General features: G+C 49.6%; 2 protein-coding genes across 2 annotated transcripts in view; one reads left to right on the top strand and one right to left on the bottom strand.

The window, feature by feature from the left end:
* Window positions 1–4207: 4207 nt before the first annotated feature.
* On the bottom strand, window positions 4208–6503 carry LOC144274880 (uncharacterized). Its single transcript, XM_077833973.1, has 3 exons — window positions 6491–6503; window positions 5812–5925; window positions 4208–5450 (listed from the first exon to the last, which is right to left on the bottom strand). Exons 1-3 carry the CDS (start codon window positions 6501–6503, stop codon window positions 4336–4338), a joined length of 1242 nt encoding a protein of 413 aa, XP_077690099.1. The 3' UTR covers window positions 4208–4335.
* Window positions 6504–6731: 228 nt separating this feature from the next.
* LOC144274878 (zinc finger protein RFP-like) overlaps window positions 6732–22173 on the top strand; it is a 30622-nt gene continuing 15180 nt past the window's right edge. The window contains exons 1-3 of the mRNA XM_077833972.1: window positions 6732–6756; window positions 16464–16665; window positions 16990–17218. Of these exons, the coding sequence (XP_077690098.1) occupies window positions 6732–6756; window positions 16464–16665; window positions 16990–17218 (456 nt within the window). The remainder of the gene's footprint in view (window positions 6757–16463; window positions 16666–16989; window positions 17219–22173) is intronic.

The raw sequence follows: 22173 nt of genomic DNA, 5'->3' as shown, positions 1-22173 counted from the left end.
CTGGGGCCCCACCTGCCCTGGGCACGGGCAGCTTCTCCCAGCCCTATGCAGGTGTCCTGCCTAGAAGCCACAGGATCACTGGGGGGACAGAAAGGAGACGAGCAGATCCCGGGGCGGGGGGAGAAGGGGGGTTTCTAAGGAGACTCCAGGTTGTTCCAGAGGATCCAGGGGTGACGGGAGCCGGGGACACTCTGTGTGTGATCCGCTCTGCTAACAGGCTGGCACAGGGAGCAGGTGGTCAGAGCTGGTCTCGTCTCTCCACACCAGGCTCCCTGGCGACCAGCCCTGGGCTGGAGCTCCCAGCTCTGCTCCCCTGGCTCAGGTCATGGAGCTGTCACAGTTTTGCCACTGGATTCTGCTAGTTATTTGTAGGTCCAGATGAACCTGCCCTGGGCTCTATTTAAACACCTTCATGTCTGCCCCCCTCCAGGGATCCCCTCTGCCAATGTCCGGGCTGGCTCCCCTGTGTGAGCACTGGCTGCAGCTCCCCATCGGGCACCTGGATGTCGGCAGTGAAGCTCCTGTTGCTCTGGGCCAGGGACTGGTGCTCTGCCCATTCAGGATTGTTCCCTTCCCCCCCTCCTCATTTTCTGATTTTCACCAAAATCATCCACCTTCTCCTGATGGCCTCTTAGAAAATGCCCTAAACGTTGGAATTGAACAGATGCAGCCATCGAAACAGACCAGTGCCACCGAGTTAAGTGCAGGGCCTCATTTTCCTAGGCCAAAAACAGATCAAGAGATTAGACAGCACTCTTAGGCTATGGCTACTGATGCAGCTGCACCCCTGTAAGCTCTCTTGGGCAGGGGTTCTCACAATAAATTTTCTGGTGGCCTCAGAGCATGGCCACCAACCCTTGTCTTGCTTGTGGCTACTCTGACAGGTGGGCAGGGTGGCAGTGGGGGCCAGTGGCAATGGGGATGGTGTTGAGGGCCGAAGCCCTGCAGCCAAGGTCCGGAGCCTGCTGCCACATGGCCAGAGTCCAGGACTAGAGGAGACAGCAGGGGTCAGGGGTGATGGGGTGGGGTTGAGCCTGTGGTAGGGACTGGAGCCTGAAGCCCCATGGCTGGAGCCCACCACCTACCACCCCAGGACTAAAGCTGGAAACCTGAGTCCCACCACCCCCCAACAATGGGAACTCACACCAGCTGCCTGCTCCTCCTGCCTTTGTGGCTCCAGAAGGGGGCAGAGCCCAACCCCAGCTGGCGGCCCAGGGGAAGGAGCCACTGCTTCTCCCCCACATCACTGCCCAGGAGGCTGTGGCTGCAAGAAAAGCCCCTGGGTGCCACATATGAGAAATGCTGCTCTCATGTACCTGCTCTAAGCCGGCGTGAGAGCTAATCAATCCACCCCCAATTAGGGTTGCCAACATGCTAATTTCATAAAACCAAACACCCTTGCCCCACCCACTGCCCTGCCCCTTCCCGAGGCGCTCCCCCCGTTCACTACCTTCCCCCTCCCTCTGTTGCTTGCTCTCCCCGACTTGCTCATTTTCGCTGCAAGGCCCAAACAGGCACATTTACTGTTTTGACAGATGTTATGCGAATTTCAGGTTTTATTTGTTACAGGATGCTCGAGCTGACAGCAAAATAGTCAAAAAGGGTCATTTGTAAAAAAATGAAATTTCACAAAGGTTTTCATGATCCTTTCCCTCCACTCTTCCCATTTTTCATTTCTTCTCCCTGTTTTTTGTTCACGAAAGTGATTGTAATTTTATGTGTGGAATTAGGACCACACATTATCACAGCTGCAGTAGGTCCATTAAAGGCCCACTCCTGAAGCCCAAATACAAATCCATAGAGCACAACCACAGAAATGCACCTGTCCAGATACCTATATAAATAAATCTGTAGAAACTGACTCCCACACCTCCATGCAGATACACAGTGTATTCGTGGGTACACATCTAGCATGCACGGACATATATACTTCCCCATTATTTATTATTACAATTGTTGTTTAGTGCCTAGAGGCCCCAGCTAAGATCAGGGCTTCAGGGTGGTAAGTTTGGGACATACACATAAAAAGAGAGAGTCTGCAACAAAGAGTTTATAATGTAGCTTGACAAAGGTGGGGAGACATGTCTGATACGTTGACTCTGCTGCAATTACTAGTCAACAACATTCACGTTTTAAGAAATAATAAATTTCCTTTAGAGCAGGGGTCTCAAACATTATTTTCTGCCCCCCCCTGCATTTACCTAGAGCGGCTCTGGGAAGCGGCTGGGATCTGGGGCTGGGGGGGCACAGGGATGCAGTGAGGAAGATGGGGTGCGGGGGGTTGGAATGGGGATGGAGGCAGACTATCACCAGACTTCCTTTCTCAAGATTAATAGACCCACTTTTTTTAACCTCCCCCCACAGGCTGGGTTTTCTAAACCGTTGATCATTTTTGTTGCTTTCCTTGGGACTCAATCCCATTTGTCCTCATCTTTCCTAAAGTGTGGTGCCCAGCACTGGACACAGGACTCCAGCTGCACCCTCCCCAGTGCTGAGCAGAGCAGGACAACGACCTCCCGCAACTTATCTATAACATTCACGTTAATACACCCCAGAATGATACCAGCCTTTTCCCCAGCTGCGTCAACGGGTGACAGCCAGACAGCGTCTGAGTGAGTCCGTTAAAGACCATTCCCCCTCCCCCCCATTATTCAAGACAAGGGACACTGGGAGTTTGAGAAACTAAATTCTACTTATTCTTTTCAAACCAAGAAATAAAAGCTAATTCCCGCCCAATAATCGAATGCCCAGCTCAGCACGGTGCTTTTCAGTCCCAGCTCAGCACATTGCTGCTCCAGCCACACACGCGCCCCAGGGAAAGAGGAACAAGTTAAAGCTGGTAGAAAAGCGCTAACAATCCATGAGAGAGGCATTTGCCCGGCCTCCTCTCAGCAGTGGGGCGAGGACAATCCCTCTCCACATCAGTCCTCTTGGGGCATCACTTGTAGCCCTTTAGAGTTCAAGAATGACTTCGTCCAGCACTCGTAGAACATTTCCTCTCTCTCTGGGACATGTGCAGTGAGTTCACAGTTCTCAGACTCAGCTCTCTGGCTCTCAAGAGCAAACACTGCCCTTTCAAGGCCCTGCCAGTCGCCCACCCTCTCCCCCTCCTGACTGTGTCTCACATCTCTGCAGGGATCAGGCAGTAACTTCCTTCTCCATTTCAGTCTCTGACTCTCAGAGTGCATATCCAGCACTCGCCCTCAGAGTTTTTGCGGATAGAGCAGAGGTGGGCAAACTACGGCCCGTGGGCCACATCTGACCCACAAGACCGTTCTGCCCGGCCCTTGAGCTCCCAGTCGGGGAGGCTAGCCCCCGGCCCCTTCCCTGCTGTCCCCCCTCCCCCGCAGCCTCAGCTCGCTGAGCCCCCAGCACTCTGGCCCCCTCTCCTTCCAGGAAGCAAGGTGGCGGGGGTGCGAGCTCCTGCCGCTCTAAGCAGCATGGTAAGGGGGCAGGGAGCAGGGGGATTGGATAAGGGCCAGGGGCTCCTGAGGGGCAGTCAGGGGACAGGGAAAGGGGGCGGTTGGATGGGGTAGAAGTTCTGGGGGGGCAGTCAGGGGATGGGGAGCAGGGGGGGTTGGGTAGGGGTGGGGGTGTGGATAGGGGTCGGGGCAGTCAGGGGACAGGGAGAAGGGGGGGTTGGATAGGTGTGGGCATCCCAGGGGGCCTGTCAAGGGACGGGGGTATGAATAGGAGTCGGGGCAGTCAGGGGACAGGGGGTTGGATGGGGGTGGGGTTCCAGAGGGCAGTTAGGGGTGGGGGTCCTAGGAGGGGGTGGTCAGGGGACAAGGAGCAGGGGGGGTTGGATGGGTTGGAGGTTCTGAGGGGAGCAGTCAGAGGGCAGGAAGTGGGAGGGGTCAGATAGGGGGCGGGAGCCAGGCTGTTTGGGGAGGCACAGCCTTCCCAGTCCAGCCCTCCATACAGTTTCACAACCCGGTGTGGCCCTCAGAGCCAAAAGGGTCCCTGACCAGCTGTAGCTCGACTGCTGCTGGATCCTCACCCCAGCGATGGACAGCTGGGTCCTTGGGAGCTAAATGCCCCTGATGTGTGTGGGAATGAGGAAATGGGTTTGTCACCATGGCCAGCCCCAGTCAGGCCCTTGAGAGAATTTCCCCCATGTGTGGAGGAGTCTCTGATGTCCTAAATGGTGTTAGTTCCATGTGGACCATGTCCCACACTGCGAACATCTCAGAGGTTTCTTTCCTGTCCAGATTTGATGATGCCTGATACTCCGGGAGCACCAAATGAACCTTCCCCCACATTCCAGCTCTCTCTGTTGTGTGGGTCACTGAAGTATGAAGCCAAATTGAATCTTTTCCTGTAGCCAAGCTATTCCTAGGGTCTCTCACCCTTGTGTATTCTCTTATGTTTGGTCAGCTCTGAGGTCTTACTGAAGCTTTTCCCATAGTCAAGGCATTTATAAGGGCTCTCTCCTGTGTGGATTCTCCCATGTTTAGTAAGGTATGAGCGCTGACTGAAAGTTTTCCCACAGTCTGAGCATTTATAGGGTCTTTCTCCTGTGTGGGTTCGCTTATGTGCAATAAGATTTGAGCTCTGACTAAAACTTTTTCCACATTCAAGGCATTTATAGGATCTCTCTCCTGTGTGGGTTCTCTGGTGTAGAATAAGTTGTGACTTCTCAGTGAAGCTTTTCCCACACTCCAAGCATTTATACGGTCTCTCTCCTATGTGCATCCTCCGGTGTATAATGAGTTGTGACATCTGAATGAAGCGTTCCACACAGTCTAAGCATTTATGGGGTCTCTCTCCTGTGTGGATTCTCTGATGAATAGTAAGTTTTGTTCTGTCAACAAAACATTTCCCACACTCAAGGCATTTATAGGATCTTTCTCCTGTGTGGATTCTTCCATGTATAGTAAGGGATGAACTTTCGATAAAACATTTCCTACACTCGAGGCATTTACAGGGCTTCTCTCCTGTGTGGGTTGTCTGATGTGCCATAAGGTGTGTCCTCTCATTAAAGCTTTTCCCGCACTCCAGGCATTTATAGGCTATCTCTCCTGTGGGCACTCTCTGGTGTAGAATAACTTGTGACATCTCACTGAAGCTTTTCCCACAGTCCAAGCATTCACAGGACTTCTCTCCTGTGTGGGTTCTCCAATGTTTAATAAGGTTTGCACCAAAATGGAATCTTCTCCCACAGTTGAGGCATTTGTAGGGTTTCTCTTCATTGTGACTTGTGTGTTGCACTGTGGTTTCCTTGGGATCCTTACATCCTCCGCCAAGTTCAGTGGATTCATCCAGTTTCTTCTCGGGATAGTTTCCAAGCTGCATCTCTGATCTGTGTCGATCTCCCCAGGCTTCACCCTGTTCCAAGAACTGGGAAAAATTCCCTTCAGCTCTTCTCAAAAACCTCTCCTGTGGTTCCACTTTCCCCGGCCCTTCCTGATGCGGATTCTCCTCCTTGTTCTCACTCACTGTCCTCTCACCTGCTCGGAGAGAGAGAATCCAGACAGGAGTCACTGCTTGTGCCAGGGAGAAAGGACAGAAAGGGGAATAGCAAAGAGGGAAAACACAGCACAGTGACTACTGGGGAGATGGAGACATTGGATTCTGCCTCCACATCCTGCCCAAACGCTCCCAGGGAAGTAAAGTCAGGGAGGAAATTCCCGACAGCTAACAGGATGGATGGGAAACCGTGACTGATATTTGCCTTGGTGCTACAACACCTGCTGACTGCAGCCCTGACCTGGGTGAGATGGGGCAGAACTGAGGGCTATTGGTCACAGCACGTTTTGGGAGTCCCTTCACTCGCCAGAGGGTTCTGTCTCAGTTTCTGTGACTCCTCACCTGTGCAGGTGCCTCTCGAGCTCTCCCTTTCCTCGGCGGCCTGGAGATCCGGGACCCACGGCTCTTCCCCTCGTTCCAGCCGGGCGATGAGGTCAGGTGTGGGAATGGGGATTCCTGCACAGGGGGTGAAATCAGAAAAGCTCAGGGCACATGGCGTCTTGGTAGAGTATTTGTCACAAGGAACATTCCCTGAGTTTAACCTGACCCTACATGGGACTGTGGTAACTCAGACCCCTTGGGAGCAGCAGAGATCTGGGGGTCGGGGGGTCTGTTTACCCCCTCACGAGGAGGTCTCAGGGTAGATGCGCTCCGGGGGACTTGTTAACACACACACAGCTCGGGTGTTGAACTCCTGCCTATTTCCAAGCCTGCAGAATCTGGAGCCCTCCCCACAAATGGAGCAAGGTGAATGGGTGTGAAGGAGAAATAATACAGGCTGGACAATACCCTGCTCTGGCCCCTGGACAGCTGGAGAGATGGGGAGGAACTAGCCTGTCCATTACGTTTCTGACTCCCCTGTTCCCTCGAATGGGGTGTGGAGATGCACGTCTCTCTCACACTGAAGCTGTGGCCTATGTGACCCTCCTCCTCCAACCTAACAGACCAGGGAAGACCCTGACCAGATTCAGACACGCAAACCCCACAGATTCCAACAGCTGAGGGCACAGGAATCCCTTACCCAGCGAGGTCATCGTCTCATAGTTCTCCTGCATGACGTCCCTGTAGAGGGCTCTCTGAGCGGGGTCCAGCAGAGCCCCCTGCCCCTGGGTGAAATACACAGCCACCTCCTCGAAGGTCACCGGCATCTGGAACAACAAGAGTCCCCCACTCAGCACCTGCTGCCCCAGCCACAATCCCACTAGTCAGGGGGAGGAGGCCCAGAGGAGCAGAATCCCACCCCCACCCTGCTCAGAGCAGCCATGTGGCTTCTGGAGGTGGGAGAAGGTGAGAGCTCCTTGTCCCGCAAGCACGGGGAGCAGGGCAGGGTCTTCTCATTTCCCACAAGCCTCCCAGCCACAGGCTGATACGGGAAGCAGAGCTCTGAGCCGGGGGCGGGGACAGGAATCCCGACAGCTTCCCTTCGTATATTTCACAGCAGCCTCTGGCCAGTGGGGTCAGGCTCCAGCACTGGGAGTCTGGACAGTTTTCCCAGCCCTGCCCAGGGGGTCGTTTCCTGGTTCAGAAATGGGGGAATGTTCCCTCCTCCCCCCACCCGCCAATGGGCCTGTTCAGAAAATCAGATCCCAGGTTGATCATGTCCCAGAAGGTTTATCACAGCCTGCTCCTCCCCCTGTGTGTTTCCTGCCCCTCCCCCTGTACAGCAAATCCCCCTGCAGCTCCCTGAAAATCCTCTACCTGAGCTGGCTCAATAACAGCCATTTTCCTTCCCTGTCCCCTGGAAGATGGGACGATCTGGAGCGAAACATGGATGTGATTCCTCAGCCTGTCAGGGCGAGAGGGGCGATGGGGGAGGTTTCAGAAGGGACTTGAGTCCATTTCACACCCCGATTCCCCCCAGGCTCCCTTCCTGCAGACAGATCTCTGGACTCTGCCACGCTGGGAAAACCCTCAGCGTGGAAAACCCTCAGTCACTTTATTACAACACAGATCCGGCCCCTGCCACCAGCACTGAACCCCCGAGACACTTTTAAACCCTCCCAGGGACAGAGTCTCTAAGGGCTTGGCGACACTTGCAACTTAGAGCGCACTAAAGCCACCCAGTGCCCTCTAACTTCCTCCCCGGCCACACTGGCAAGGCACGTAGAGCGCTCTGAGTCCCCGGCGAGAGAGCTCCTGACATGATTATTGGCCGAGATGCTCCAGCATCAGTGTGAACGAGGTGTTGCATTACTGCACTCTGACTGACCTCCAGAAATGTATTATAATCCCCTTGAGTCAAGTGGCCCCTCTTCTCATTGTTTTGAAATCGGCTGCAGGAATGCGGATGTGCCCTTTCAAAGTTTTTGACAGCTGGCTGCTTATCTGCTCTGAGACAAAGCAAACATTACTGAGGAATGTTGTTTGCTTTGAGTGAGTGAGAGAGGGGGGGGGGAGGAGGAGGAGGGTCTGAATTTAGAAGACAGCCTGCTGACACACTCTCAGCCCCCCCAAAACCCACTCCCTCTCCCCCCACATACACACAACACACTCCCTGTCACACCCCACCCCGCATTTGAAAAGCAGGTTGCAGCCACTTGAACGCTGGGAGAGCTGCCCCTAAGGCGCGGCTCCCAAGGCCACTGCGAGTGCCGCAAGCGTGGCCAGGCCAGGGCGCTGTCAGCTGTCAGTGTGGACAGACTGCGGAGCGTTCCCTCCTGCGCTCTCCCAAGGCGGGTTTAACCCAAAGCGCTCCACAGCTGCCAGGGCAGCCAAGCCCTCAGTCAAGGCAAGAGGACAAGGGCACTGCTGCCGGGGGCCGGCCCGCTGAGCCCATTGAACGGTCACGGGCAGAAGTCTACCGAAGACGAACCCCAAGGACATTAAGAGTTTAAATGACCCTCCACGGGTCCCGCAGTGAACCCAACCCGCAGGTCCCTTGGGCAGACGGATCAATGTAGCAAACTAGGACAAGTCAGCAAATAAAGACAACCAAAGGTGTCAGCAGCGGCTCCAGGTAACAATTCGCTGCTGGTGGTAGCAAATTACCGCAGGTAGCGGTTTGTTACAATAGCTGGGGGGGTGGGGGGTGTACAATCCCTGACATAGGAATGGCTGCTACGGGAAGCACATGCCCACCGGTCGCAATTTCTTCCACTAAACTGGCTCCCACCCTCCCAGCCCCCTGTGTCTGTCTCAGCCCCCCGCCCGCTCCAGGCTGGCTCCCCCCGCCCCGCACACACCGGGAGCTGCGGCAGCTTTCCCGGGCCCGGGGCAGGGAATCGCAGCCAGCTCCGCGGGGAGCAGCCCGGGGCCAAACCCTCCCCCTGCAGCCCGGGGGTGACGGAGGGGGCGGGTCTCTCTTACCTTCCCTCCGAGCGGGGCCCCCCGGGGCAGGGGCAGGGGCCGGGCCGGGAAGGGCCCGGCTGGAGAGTCCCCTCTCCCGGCCGCAGCCCGGGCTCCGGGCTCCCAGCACCAGCCGCCGGGGCGCGGGGATCTCGCCGGGAGCCTGGGAGCCAGAGTCCCCGCAGCGGCTGCGAGTCACTTCCCGCTGCCCGGACGCAGGGAGCCCGGCCACTGTTGCCACCCAGCTGCTCCTGGGTCCTAGCGATCAACTGACCGCGCTGCAGTCGCCTGCCCCAGACCCTGCCCCCTGGGGGCCCCACTTCCCGACCCCTGGGGGCCCCACTTCCCCAGGGCTCCTGCAGCTTCTCTCAGCCCTATGTAGGCGTCCTGCCTAGAAGCCACAGGATCACTGGGGGGACAGAAAGGAGACGAGCAGATCCCGGGGCGGGGGGAGAAGGGGGGTTTCTAGGGAGACTCCAGGTTGTTCCAGAGGATCTAGGGGTGACGGGAGCCGGGGACACTCTGTGTGTGATCCGCTCTGGTAACAGACTGGCACAGGGAGCAGGTGGTCAGAGCTGGTCTCTTCTCTCCACACCAGGCTCACTGGCGACCAGCCCTGGGCTCCCAGCTCTGCTCACCTCGCTCAGATCATGGAGCTGTCAGAGCTTTGCCCCTGGGTTCCTCTGGTTACCTGTAGGTCCAGATGAACCCATCCCTGGGCTCAATTTAAACCCCTTCATGTCTGCCCCGTTCCAGGGATCCCCTCTGCCCATCTCCCGGCTGGCTCCCCCTTGTGGGCACTGACTGCAGCTCCCCATCGGGCACCTGGATGTCAGCAGCGAAGCTCCTGTTGCGCTGGGTCAGCGACTGGTGCTCTGCCCACTCAGGAGTGTCCCCTATTTCCCCCTCCTCGTTTCCCAATTGTCAGCAAAATCATCCGTCTTCTCCTGATGGCCCCGGAGACAATCCCCTGAAATATTGGAATTGATCCGATGCAGCCATCGAAACAGACCAGTGCCACCGAGTTAAGTGCAGGGCCTCATTTTGCTCGGCCAAAAAGAGATCAAGAGATTAGACAGCACTCTTAGGTTATGGCTGCTGATCCAGCTGCACCACTGTGAGCTCTCTAGTGCAGGGGTTCCCTCTGGTGGCCACTCTGATAATATTTCCTAAAATACTTAATTAACTTTAGGAAAAACAAAGACATATGCACATATCCATGTCCAAATCATTGTAATTTATTTACATTTTTTTTCAGACTCAATAATAAGAATGTACAGTTCTCTGTATTCTTTACTGCACCTACACAGAATAGAAACACCAATAAGGTGCTTTGCATATTCTTGTCTTTTTATTTTTTAATTATTGTTTCTTTTGCTTTTTTTGGTTGTGTTAGTTTTAGAAGACTTGCTAGCGAGTAAGTCTGCTGCTGTGAAAAGTGATGTTTGTACGTTTGTTAATATCACGTCTCAAAGCAAGAGACTTGCTAGCGAGCTGGGAGGCAGCGAAAAGTGATTCACAAACTACAAATATCACTTTGCAAGCAGACTTACTCAAACTCAGCAAGCTGGGAGACAAATTAAGCCCTGGATGGGAGGTGGCAGGTGGGTAGGGCGGCAGCGGGGGCCAGTGTCGATGGGAGGGGTGGTGAGCCCGGGGCCCAGAGTCTGCAGCAGAGATCTGGAGCCTGCTGCACAGCTGGAATCCAGGGCCAGAGGAGGCCGTGGGGGCTGGGGCAATGGGCGGGGCCTTGAGTCTTGGGTCAGGGCTGGAGACCGAAGCGCCAGGGCTGGAGCCTGCCAGCTGCTACCAGGGCTGAGGCGGGAAACGCAAGCCCCACCACCCACGGCAAGGTGGGAACGCACACTGGATGCCTGCTCCTCCAGTGTTTGTGTCTCCAGAAGGGGACAGGGCCCAATGCCTGCTGGTGACGCTGGGGGAGGGGGCTGCTGCTCCCCCCCTCCAATTACCGCCCAGCTAGCTGTGGCCACAAGAAAAGCATCCGGTGGCTTCATGTGGCCACAGTGGCCACATTTGAGAAATGCTGCTCTCGTGTATCCGCTCTAAGCCAGCAGGAGAGCTAATTAATCCACCCCCAACCAGTGGCGGCAGCTATGTCAGGGGGAGATGCTCAAAAAATGCCTCCCCAGGTGGATTGACTGTCCTCAACAGTTGACAAGAGGGGTGAATGTCAACAGAGGGAAAATTACTGTAGGTAGTGCTAACGAGGCCAATTCAAGGTGATTAGGTTACCACTACAAACAAATAAATTGGTTAGTCTCTAAGGTGCCACAAGTACTCCTTCTCTTTTTGCGGATACAGACTAACACAGCTGCTACTCTGAAACCTGTCACTACAATCAGTAATTTTTCCTCTGTTGACATTCACCCCTTCTTGTCAACTATTGAAAATGGGCCACTTCCCCCTTGATTGAATTGGCCTCATTAACACTGACCTCCCACTTGGTAAGGCAACTCCCATCTTTTCACGCGCTGTAATATATATACTGCTTATTGTATTTTCACTCCATGCATCTGATGAAGTGGATTGTAGCCCACAAAAGCTTATGCCCACATAAATTTATTAAACTAAGCTTAGTACACCGAAGAAACACGTTACAAATAGTAATTTCTCACCCCAAATGTTGTTTTAGACAGGTTGCAGAGTTTCTACAGCTCAGAGGTCCAGTTATGTCCTTTTACAGGCTAGACGCCTGTCTCAGCCCGGACTCAGCCCTTGCCTTTCCCCTGCTTAGTTCCTTTGTTTCTCCAGGTGTTTTTAGCAGTCTTCCTTCTTGGGCGGGCAGGCAGTGGAGAAGACCCTGGATTGCCTTACTTCCCAGCCTTAAATAGAATTTACATAAGGCGGGAATCCCTTGTTTCTAGTGGAAAAGTACCAGCAGTGTCCAAGGCGGGACTCCTTACCAGGTGACCTCATCACCTGACCTTGCAGGGTCAAAGCAGCATCCCAGGAAGCTTCTCCGGAAGGCGGGAGATTAGTGTCTTGAAAGTTCTATTGTCCTTCTTAATGGCCCATCCAGGCTGATTGCCGACTGTCTGGTGGGCGTTCCCCCAAATACACACACAGTTGTAATTGTTACATAGTCAATATTCCTAACTTCAGATACAGAAACGATACATGTATACAAATTGGATAAACACATTCAGTAGATCATAACCCGTTCAATGATACCGCACATGACCCATCTTGCATAAAACATATCTTAGCTATGCCATAGTCATATCATAACAATATTTCTGTGAAAAGAAAAGGAGTACTTGTGGCACCTTAGAGACTAACCAATTTATTTGAGCATGAGCTTTCGTGAGCTACAGCTCACTTCATCAGATACAGTGAATGTATCATCAGTATCTGATGAAGTGAGCTGTAGCTCACGAAAGCTCATGCTCAAATAAATTGGTTAGTCTCTAAGGTGCCACAAGTCCTCCCTTTCTTTTTGCGAATACAGACTAACACGGCTGTTACTCTGAAACCTGTCAATATTTCTGTGAAAAATATGGGATGTAACGTCACACAAGGCCATGCCCACCCACCCTCTCCCCCTCCTGAGTGTATCTTACATCTCTGCAGGGATCAGGCAGCAACTTCCTTCCCTGTTTCAGCCCCTGCCTCTCGGAGTGCGTATCCAGCACTCGCCCTCAGTGTTTTTGTGGATAGATACTGATCATTTTCTTTGATCAAAGAACAAGAAAATCTCATGACAAAGGCTAGGGAAACGTGAAAAGAAAATCAAAAGGACTATTTTGGTAAGTGCTCATTTGTCTTTTGAGGTCCCTTCCTTGGCCCAGGCACCCCCAAGAGATATGAGGCCTCACCCACCCATCCACCAACCACCTGCTGCTGCTGCCTGCCTACCTGCACTACACCTCTCCCCACAAAGGGGTGGGGAAGTGAGGAGGGATGCTGTGAGCAAGCGGCGGGCATGAGGGTCAGTGGAGGGGGGGGAGTGAGGCAGCTCAGCTGGGCACTGAGGTATTTGGTAGCTGGTATTGGACCTATTCCTGGGGCAATAGAGAATTTAATCCTCCAAGGTCTGGGAAGCTACAACCATTCACTAGAATAAAATTCATTTTAGAAAAAAAAAAAAACAAATATGAACAAACTCCATCATGAGTAACACTGGGGTCTTCTTCAGATGTGAGAGGGAGAAGTTTCAGAACCCAGTGGCCTTTTCTTCTGAACTGAAATGGGGAATCTGGGAATCTTCTCAAAACTCTCCAGTTCTGGCCACCACAGTGAAGAAATTCAAAGGTAATAAACAGTCACCTGGGGAATTTTGTAACATATATTACTCTGTTAATTGACGGAGGTGGGAAAATCACTCAGGGAAAATGATTGTGGGTTGAGATGGTCAGCTAATCATTTGGAGCCTATGAATTCCCTACTCAGGTCTCAATACAGCATATACACACTGGATTAGGGTTTGGGGGTTGTCATAAATATAAAGAGAAGGGTAAACCCCTTTAAAATCCCTCCTGGCCAGAGGAAAACTCCTCTCACCTGTAAAGGGTTAAGAAGCTAAAGGTAACCTCGCTGGCACCTGACAAAAATGACCAATGAGGAGACAAGATACTTTCAAAAGCTGGGAGGAGGGAGAGAAACAAAGGGTCTGTGTGTTTGTCTTTATGCTGCCTTTGCTGGGGATAGACCAGGAATGGAGTCTTAGAACTTTTAGTAAGTAATCTAGCTAGGTATGTGTTAGATTATGATTTCTTTAAATGGCTGAGAAAAGAATTGTGCTGAATAGAATAACTATTTCTGTCTGTGTATCTTTTTTGTAACTTAAGTTTTTGCCTAGAGGGATTCTCTATGTTTTGAATCTAATTACCCTGTAAGGTATCTACTATCCTGATTTTACAGAGGGGATTTCTTTACTTCTATTTACTCCTATTTCTATTAAAAGTCTTCTTGTAAGGAAACTGAATGCTTTTTCATTGTTCTCAGATCCAAGGGTTTGGGTCTGTGGTCACCTATGCAAATTAGTGAGGCTTTTTATCCAACATTTCCCAGAAAGGGGGGGTGCAAGTGTTGGGAGGATTGTTCATTGTTCTTAAGATCCAAGGGTCTGGGTCTGTGGTCACCTATGCAAATTAGTGAGGCTTTTTATCCAACATTTCCCAGAAAGGGGGGGTGCAAGTGTTGGGAGGATTGTTCATTGTTCTTAAGATCCAAGGGTCTGGGTCTGTAGTTACCTAGGCAAATTGGTGAGGCTTTTTACCAAACCTTGCCCAGAAAGTGGGGTGCAAGGTTTTGGGAAGTATTTGGGGGGAAAGACATTTCCAAACAGCTCTTCCCCAGTAACCAGTATTTGTTTGGTGGTGGTAGCGGCCAATCCAAGGACAAAGGGTGGAATATTTTGTACCTTGGGGAACTCTTTGACCTAAGCTGGTAAAGATAAGCTTAGGAGGTTTTCATGCAGGTCCCCACATCTGTACCCTAGCGTTCAGAGTGGGGGAGGAACCTTGACAGGGGTTTTCCTTTCTTTTCAGCAATAAATATTAACCTTCACCTGAGCTTCTTCCAGAATTCACTGTTTTTTAAGTATGTCTGTTTGAGTTTTTTCCCTGCAAGTCCTCCTCTGTCACCCTTAGTCCCTCTCTTGCTTTAGAGAGTCTCCATCTTTTATCCTTCTGAGCTGGAGATACTGGGTATGTCTACACTAGAATATAAGCACAGGGTTTAAACTCCAGCTCAAGACTAACCCCCACCCATCTCCACACAAATCACACTAGCCCATCATTCAGACACAAGGGCTCAGGACCCCACAGGGATGGAGGATCCACACCTGGGTCAAGCTAGGACCCAGGGTTCAACCTCATTGCTTTGCAGTATAGATGCAGCCCCACTGGACTCATTCTCCATGGAGTCTGCCAAAAGTATCCTATGGGGTAATGTGCTTTGTCCTCTAGACAGTCAGATTTGGTGGACAGTCAAGTTTTTCCACACTGCATCAGGAACTAAGCACTAGAGCCAGCCACATTTTGGGAGGGTGCTAGGAAGTCTGGGATATGGGTTGTTAGAGTTGGGCCCGCACAATGCAATGTAGATGCTGGAGCCCCAGGTTGGGACCCAGGGTTCAACAATTCCTAACCTGGGGTTACAAATGAGTGCAGACGCTAAAGCCCTAGGTTAACAAACCCAGGGTCTGCTAACTTGAGTTCTACTGACCCTGGGCTTACATTGCAGTGTAGACACACCCAATGAGAACCACCAAATCTCTCAGGAAGGAGGAGTCAGCTGTACTGAGTACTAGTGGTACAGAAGCAGATTTAAGGTTGTTTGGATGTTATCAGTGAAAATGTTTCTGTTTATTGGTTTGTGTGGGAATTATGTGTTTCAGAGATGTTTATGTAACCTTAGGTAATTTTCTTAGTTTTTTTTTTTATGTTTGGGGTTATTTTTTAGTCATGTGTGTAATGATTTGTATTGATCTGAATTGCACTTAGCCACCTGAACTGTAAGTTAATGCAGTTTGTTTTCGTTTCATTTTGCTGTAGTTTTGGAATCTTAATACTGTGAATATATTCATAAATGTGAGAACAGGACATTTACTCTATTTCACCTTTTTCTTCCTCTAGACTCACTGTCATCCAGACAGCACTTGGACAAAGGTAAATGTCTGGGATCAAGTGAATGTTTTCATATGAATGATGGTGGCTCATCAGCAGCCCCACAGTTGAGGTTTTGTTTCAATTTTGCATTAGACAGGAGCTGAACCCTGTATTACTGGTGGCTACACCGGCCTTCGCCAAAAACAGAAACGGCGATTCTTTTCTCTGTCATAATTTAGAATGTTTTAATAGTGGTTGGGGCTGACCAGATGGGCTGGGGAGAGAAGGGCAGTGTGTCTCAGCAGAGATCAGAGAGTTTACAAATGAGCCTTTTAGAAAATCAGGTCTAATATCGAGCTTCTTTTTCGGAACTCTTTATGTACATATCGCATCACCTGGCTACAATATTAGTGAACGCACAAGTGGTACAACAAAGATGGGGGGGGAAAAGTTCAACATACAAAAATATAATGTTTCCATGCTGCAGTTGGTGAGAATCAGACAGTGACTCTGGCCCCTGTTGTTCCCAGCCACCCCTTTTCTCTCAGTCACAGACCATGTGGATATTCCCTGCTGACCTGCGGGAATATGGCTAGGAAGACGATATTTAGAAATTATTGTATCAACCACAGAGGGCGAACATTGAGCAGAAAAAAAGATGGCCGCTGCCCCAGTCATTGGGTTGGAGGGGCATGACTCTAGGATCCTCCCCTTCTAAAGGCTGGAATACCACTGGCAGCCCACAATACTTGGTAAATTTTCCCACAACCACCTGCTGCAGAGAGCTGTGCCACGAGCGAGGCTGTCGGTACCTCTGGAGTCCCACAGTGCAGTGACACAGCAAAGGCGGGAGGACATGCTGTATAGAGCTAGGTGTGGGTGTGGCAGGTGCCGGTTCTCAAACAACCGTTCTGCAGGGTGGCCGGGCTGCACCATTGCAGGGATCAAGCACGTCAGGTGCTGCACTCCACAGTCTGTCACGGTGCTTCCTCCAGGTGCTGACTCGGACCAAAAGGAGTTTCCAGCCTCCCAAGAGTGACACAAGACAATGAAAACGTAGGAAACACCTGTTTGGTGTGCAAAGTTCAGAATCAGCCCATTTCTGAGAACAATAAAAGGAAACTCTCTTCTCTGCAGAAGCCGCCAGGGCTGCTGTGAATCCAGCACAACTGCTCTCAGGTGAACTGACTTGTTCAGTGTGTCTAGATTATTTTAACGATCCAGTGTATCTAGATTGTGGGCACAATTTCTGCCAGGCCTGCATCACTCAGTGCTGGGAGGCACTGAGTACAAACTTCCCCTGTCCTGAGTGCAGAGAAACCTTTTCCCAGAGTGACAGGTTTCAGAGTAACAGCCGTGTTAGTCTGTATTCGCAAAAAGAAAAGGAGTACTTGTGGCACCTTAGAGACTAACCAATTTATTTGAGCATGAGCTTTCGTGAGCTATAGCTCACTTCATCGGATGCATACCGTGGAAACTGCAGCAGACTTTATATACACAGAGAGAATATGAAACAAACTTTTATTCTCTGTGAGTATATAAAGTCTGCTGCAGTTTCTACGGTATGCATCCGATGAAGTGAGCTGTAGCTCACGAAAGCTCATGCTCAAATAAATTGGTTAGTCTCTAAGGTGCCACAAGTACTCCTTTTCTTTTCCCAGAGAAACTTCAAACCAAACAGACAGCTAAGGAATATTGTAGAAGCTTCCAGAACACTTACACTGGAGCCAACAAAAGAACCAGAAGTTGGGACAGTGTGTGAAAAACACCAGAAGGCTTTAGATGTCTTCTGCCAAGAGGATCAAACACCCATTTGTTTGGTTTGTCATCTGTCCCAAGATCACAGAGAACACACTGTGGTTCCCATAGAGGAGGCTGCCCAGAATTACAAGGTAAGAAATCACGGGATGGTGTAAAAGCAGGAATGGCATTTTAATAAAAAAAATTATGGCAAAAAAGAGCAGTTACGGTTAGACACCCTTAGGAACAATACTTTAGCAATGAGAACAGACATATAACACACTGTTATTAAATTGTTCAGGTCCCAAACCATTTTTAATGCCACTAAGGACCCAGAAAAGTCAGTTCTGAATTGGCCCAGGGCTGAAATTTATACATGTAGCCAAGTACTAGTACAGTGGAACTGCTGCTGACCTGGGACACACATTCTGCTAGAAATGAAAAAATAGCGTGTGCACTTGTCATGAATCAGTGCAGCCACAGGAATTGCTGGATTTTCCTGAGAAAAGGCACATGAAGGGGGAGTGGGAAAGTCTCCTAGCTGAAACGGGCATATGAAAGAAGTGTATTCTTCAGTATTATCACGTCTTAAATACCAATAAATTCTGGAAGATCCAAACTTGCAGAGATTTCAGGGACCTGGCAATATTACACAAACCCTTCCTGGGGACAGTGAAGGTCATCCACATCACTAAGCATTGTGACTGATTCTGCTTTTCGGTTTTTCACACATTATTTTTTATTTCTTGTGTATTTTTGAGATATCACTCTCATATGTGCAGCTGAGATATTAGAGGCTGTTATTTTTCACTGGTAATTTTTAGAGAGGCCTAAATGTTTCTGCTCCACAACTTTTGACAGTACAGATGGCATTGTACAACCACGAGATCGCAAGGGATATTTTCTCATATTCCTATAGGGCACATGGGTCAGGTGTTTCGTCTTGTCCCAAATAATGAACAATCACTTTGTCCACATTTCCATCAAGAACTTTATATCCGTATCTGTGACACAAAACCTCATCTGTATCGATCAGTCTTCGAAAATATCTCTTCCTTACCAGAGGCTGCCCCCGCTGGGAAAAGATGTCTTCCTTTTGTGGATCCATTTGTATTGATCACACCTCCAGTCATCTTTTTTGTCCTTTTGCCCTTCATAACAGTATGCAAGCAGCTGTCCATTGTTTGGCTTAGAGGCTGGAAGAGTGGATATTTTGTCTTTTATAGGATTTCTTAAAATGTCCAGAGCTTCTTGCAGTGAAAGTTGTCCCAATATATACATAGAGATTAAACTACACATACTGGAGGAAAAAAAGACTAAACAATCTATTTTATTGTATTTGTGCACCTGTGAATTTTAGGTTTTGTTAAATCTTCTGCAAAGCTTTGTGCAAATCAGATTAGAGTTACAGGTCAGACACACCACCGACTGGACAATTGTCGAGACGCAACCAATGATAGAATAGGATGATTAAAGTAGAATAATGTATTGCATTTAAGCAACACACGCTTCCAACTCAGTGATTGGCAACAATGATGGGGACCTAGGAGGTTAGTGGCCTATTCTGAGCCTACTTATGTGCCATGCAATTGTACATAGGGGATTTCCACACCCTCTAAGCAGCTCTGTGCCTTCTCGACGCCGATTGAGAGCTACGTGCGGGGGGAATGTCAAGGTTCCAAACTGCAGAGAAGCAGAGGTGAAAACGGGGTGAAAACAGGTGTTCCCACAGGTACATGCGTTCTGAAGCAGCAAGAAGGAGTATTCATCTCCCTGGAATACCCACACTATCCTCCACACTGCCTGCTCCCTGACCCCATTTCTGTGGTAACATCTTAGGCTGGTGTTTTCAGTAGTACTATGTTGCTCTCACTTGTATGACATGTATCATTTTTGTCCCCTGTGACACTTTGGAACCACTTTAGTACTAAAGCCAATTATCACCCGAAAACCCGGGTTAAAGACAAGTTTCTCATTAGCATTATATTAGTCTCACCTAGATGTACTATATGTAAAACTTTGGTCCCCTGAGCCACTTCCGAACTGACAGTTCAGGCTCCTGCTTCGTTTTAAAAATGGTTCTGGGCTGGAATGGGTTAATGACAGCTGTTAATCAGTTCTCATGACTAAAATAATGTTCCCAGTGTTCTCTGACCATTTCCGCTGAGTTGTTTTAAACCAATTTTCTTTATCAAAATGCCGTTCCAGACATTTCCCTTTATTTTGGTTCCATGAGCCGCTTCGGAGCTGAGTCTGCTGGGTGGTTTTATTAATAAAGCTGTTTGCTAAACAGGTGGGTGTGTCAGCGGTTTTCTGTATTATAGCATTATTCTCAGTTAGTTGTATCATGTATATCACTTTGGTCCCCGACCACTTTTGGAACCGTGTGTTCCAGGTCCCTTTTTGTGTTCAAATAAAAGGTTCGCAGTTAGAAACTGTTAATAACAGTGTGTAATTACGCAAAAAGAAAAAGAGTCCTTGTGGCACCTTAGAGACTAACACATTTATTTGAGCGTAAGCTTTCGTGAGCTACAGCTCATCCACTAACCCAGGATCCTATCCTTGCAACAAAGCCTGTTACCAGCTGTGCCCACATATCTATTCAGGGAACACCATCACAGGGCCTAATCACATCAGCCACACTATCAGAGGCTCGTTCACCTGCACATCTACCAATGTGATCTATGCCATCATGTGCCAGCAATGCCCCTCTGCCATGTACATTGGTCAAACTGGACAGTCTCTACATAAAAGAATAAATGGACACAAATCAGACGTCAAGAATTATAACATTCAAAAACCAGTTGGAGAACACTTCAATCTCTCTGCTCACCCGATTACAGACCTAAAAGTGGCAATTCTTCAACAAAAAAACTTCAGAAACAGACTCCAAGGAGAGACTGCTGAATTGGAATTAATTTGCAAACTGGATACAATTAACTTAGGTTTGAATAGATACTGGGAGTGGATGGGTCATTACACCAAGTAAAACTGTTTCCCCATGTTTATCCCCTCCCCCTCCCACTGTTCCTCAGACGTTCTTGTCAACTGCTGGAAATAGCCCACCTTGATTATCACTACAAAAGGTTCCCCCCCGCACCCCAACCCTCCTGCTGGTAATAGCTCACCTTAAGTGATCACTCTCCTTACAGAGTGTATGATAACACCCATTTTTTCATGTTCTCTGTGTATATAAATCTCCCCCTGTATTTTCCACTGAATGCATCCGATGAAGTGAGCTGTAGCTCATGAAAGTTTATGCTCAAATAAATTGGTTAGTCTCTAAGGTGCCACAAGTACTCCTTTTCTTTTTGCGAATATAGACTAACACGGCTGCTACTCTGAAACCTGTCAGTGTGTAATTAGTCAGTTCTCATTAATTAAAATAGTGTTCTGAAGTGTCTGTAACAGTATCCATTGTTTTTTCAACAATTTTGTTTATTAAGATGTGTTTCTGGCATATTTTTGTTCCCTGTATCTCTTCAGAACCGTGTGTTCTGTGTGGCTTCAGTAATAAAGCTAATTACTGCCTGGAATGCCCCATAAAAGATAAATTACATGGGTTTTTCATTAGCATTATGTATTCTCACCTCTATGTACAATATGTAATAATTTTCTATATCCGTGCAACTTCAGAACTGATTGTTCCAGGTCCCTGTTGGTGTTAAAAAGTGGTTCTGGGCTGGAACAGATTAATGACAGTGTGCTAGTAATGGGTTCTCATTGGTAAAATATTGTCTTTTAGGGGTTTGGGGAGGTTTAAAATATGGTTTTGAGCCAAAATGAGTTAATGACAATGTTACTCCTGCAGGAATTCTGCATGAAAAATTTAAAATTCTGTGACAATATTTTAAAATTCTGCAAAATTCTGCAAATTTTGTCAAAATAACACGATACAATCACACCAGTTTCAATTATTTTTGTAATTTATTTCAAAATACCTGTCAGCAAGTATGTCTGTAACAATACAGACACACAAAACTTTCCCCCCCAGGAGTAGAGATTAAAAAAACCCCTACAACAACCCAGTTCCTACTTCTCTGCCTCCTCCCCCTCAGAATCCAGACAGGGGGCAAGACACTCACAACCCCTCCCCCCAAGAGCTCAGCTGTGGAGCCCTCCCCGGCCCAGACACTCACACCCCGTCTCCCCCAGAGGCTAGCTGCGACATTCCCCCCGGCCCAGACACTCACAGACCCTACCTCTCCAGAGCCCAGGGATCCAGAAGGAGAAACAGCCTGATGCTGGGTCCTGGGCTTGCACAGAGTTTCCTGCTTGCTGCTGCTCCCTTCCTTCCCTCAGAGCATGCTGGCAACTGCAACAGCTGGTGGGAACACTCCAGTTCCCTCCCACTCTCCCTGGCATTGTCTTCTATTTGCAAGCTGGGCTCTGCCAAGTCCAGCAGCCACTAGTGGCGGCCAACATCTCTGCAGCCCATTTCTGTGGGGGAAAAAAGGAAATTTTGCATGCCCAACATTAATTTCTGCAAAATTCTGCATTGCGCAGTGGCACAGACTTCTCCTAGGAGTACAGTGTGTTATGAGTCTGTTCTCATTACTAAAATATTGTTCTTAACTGCCTGTAAAGGTACCTGCTGGTTTTTGCAACAATTGTATTGACTAAAATGTTGTTCTGGGTCTTTCTGGCTCGTTCCAGCTTTTACATCATCCCTATATTTCTAGGCATGCACACTGCAGTGCTGCTTCCCTCTAGGCATCCGGATGTCTATTTCCCACCTAAGCCCTAGAGCGATTCACAGTCTGGAGGAAGATAGGCCTAAGTAGAGTATGGGGCCCAACCTGGTAAGTGGCCTGTGAGCACACCTGCCAGATCAGGTCCCACAAGTTAGTACACACAGGCAGCCCTCCCTCCTAACTTTTAGCCCAGGGGTTAGGGTACTCACCTGGGAAGTAGGAAACACTGGTTCAAGTCCCTCTTCCACTTGATGAGGAGAAGAGATTCGAACACGGATCTGCCATCTCTCAGGTGAGTGCCCTAACCATGGGCTATTGCAGTGGTTCTCAACTGTGGTCCACTGGTTGTCCAGGGAAAGCCCCTAGTGGGCCAGGCCAGTTTGTTTACCTGACACGTCGACAGATTCGGCCGA

This window comes from Eretmochelys imbricata, chromosome 14, assembly GCF_965152235.1.
Source record: "Eretmochelys imbricata isolate rEreImb1 chromosome 14, rEreImb1.hap1, whole genome shotgun sequence".
Taxonomy (NCBI): Eukaryota; Metazoa; Chordata; order Testudines; family Cheloniidae; genus Eretmochelys; species Eretmochelys imbricata.
The sequence above is the reverse complement of the archived record's forward strand: the minus strand, read 5'-3'. Positions and strand labels throughout refer to the sequence as shown.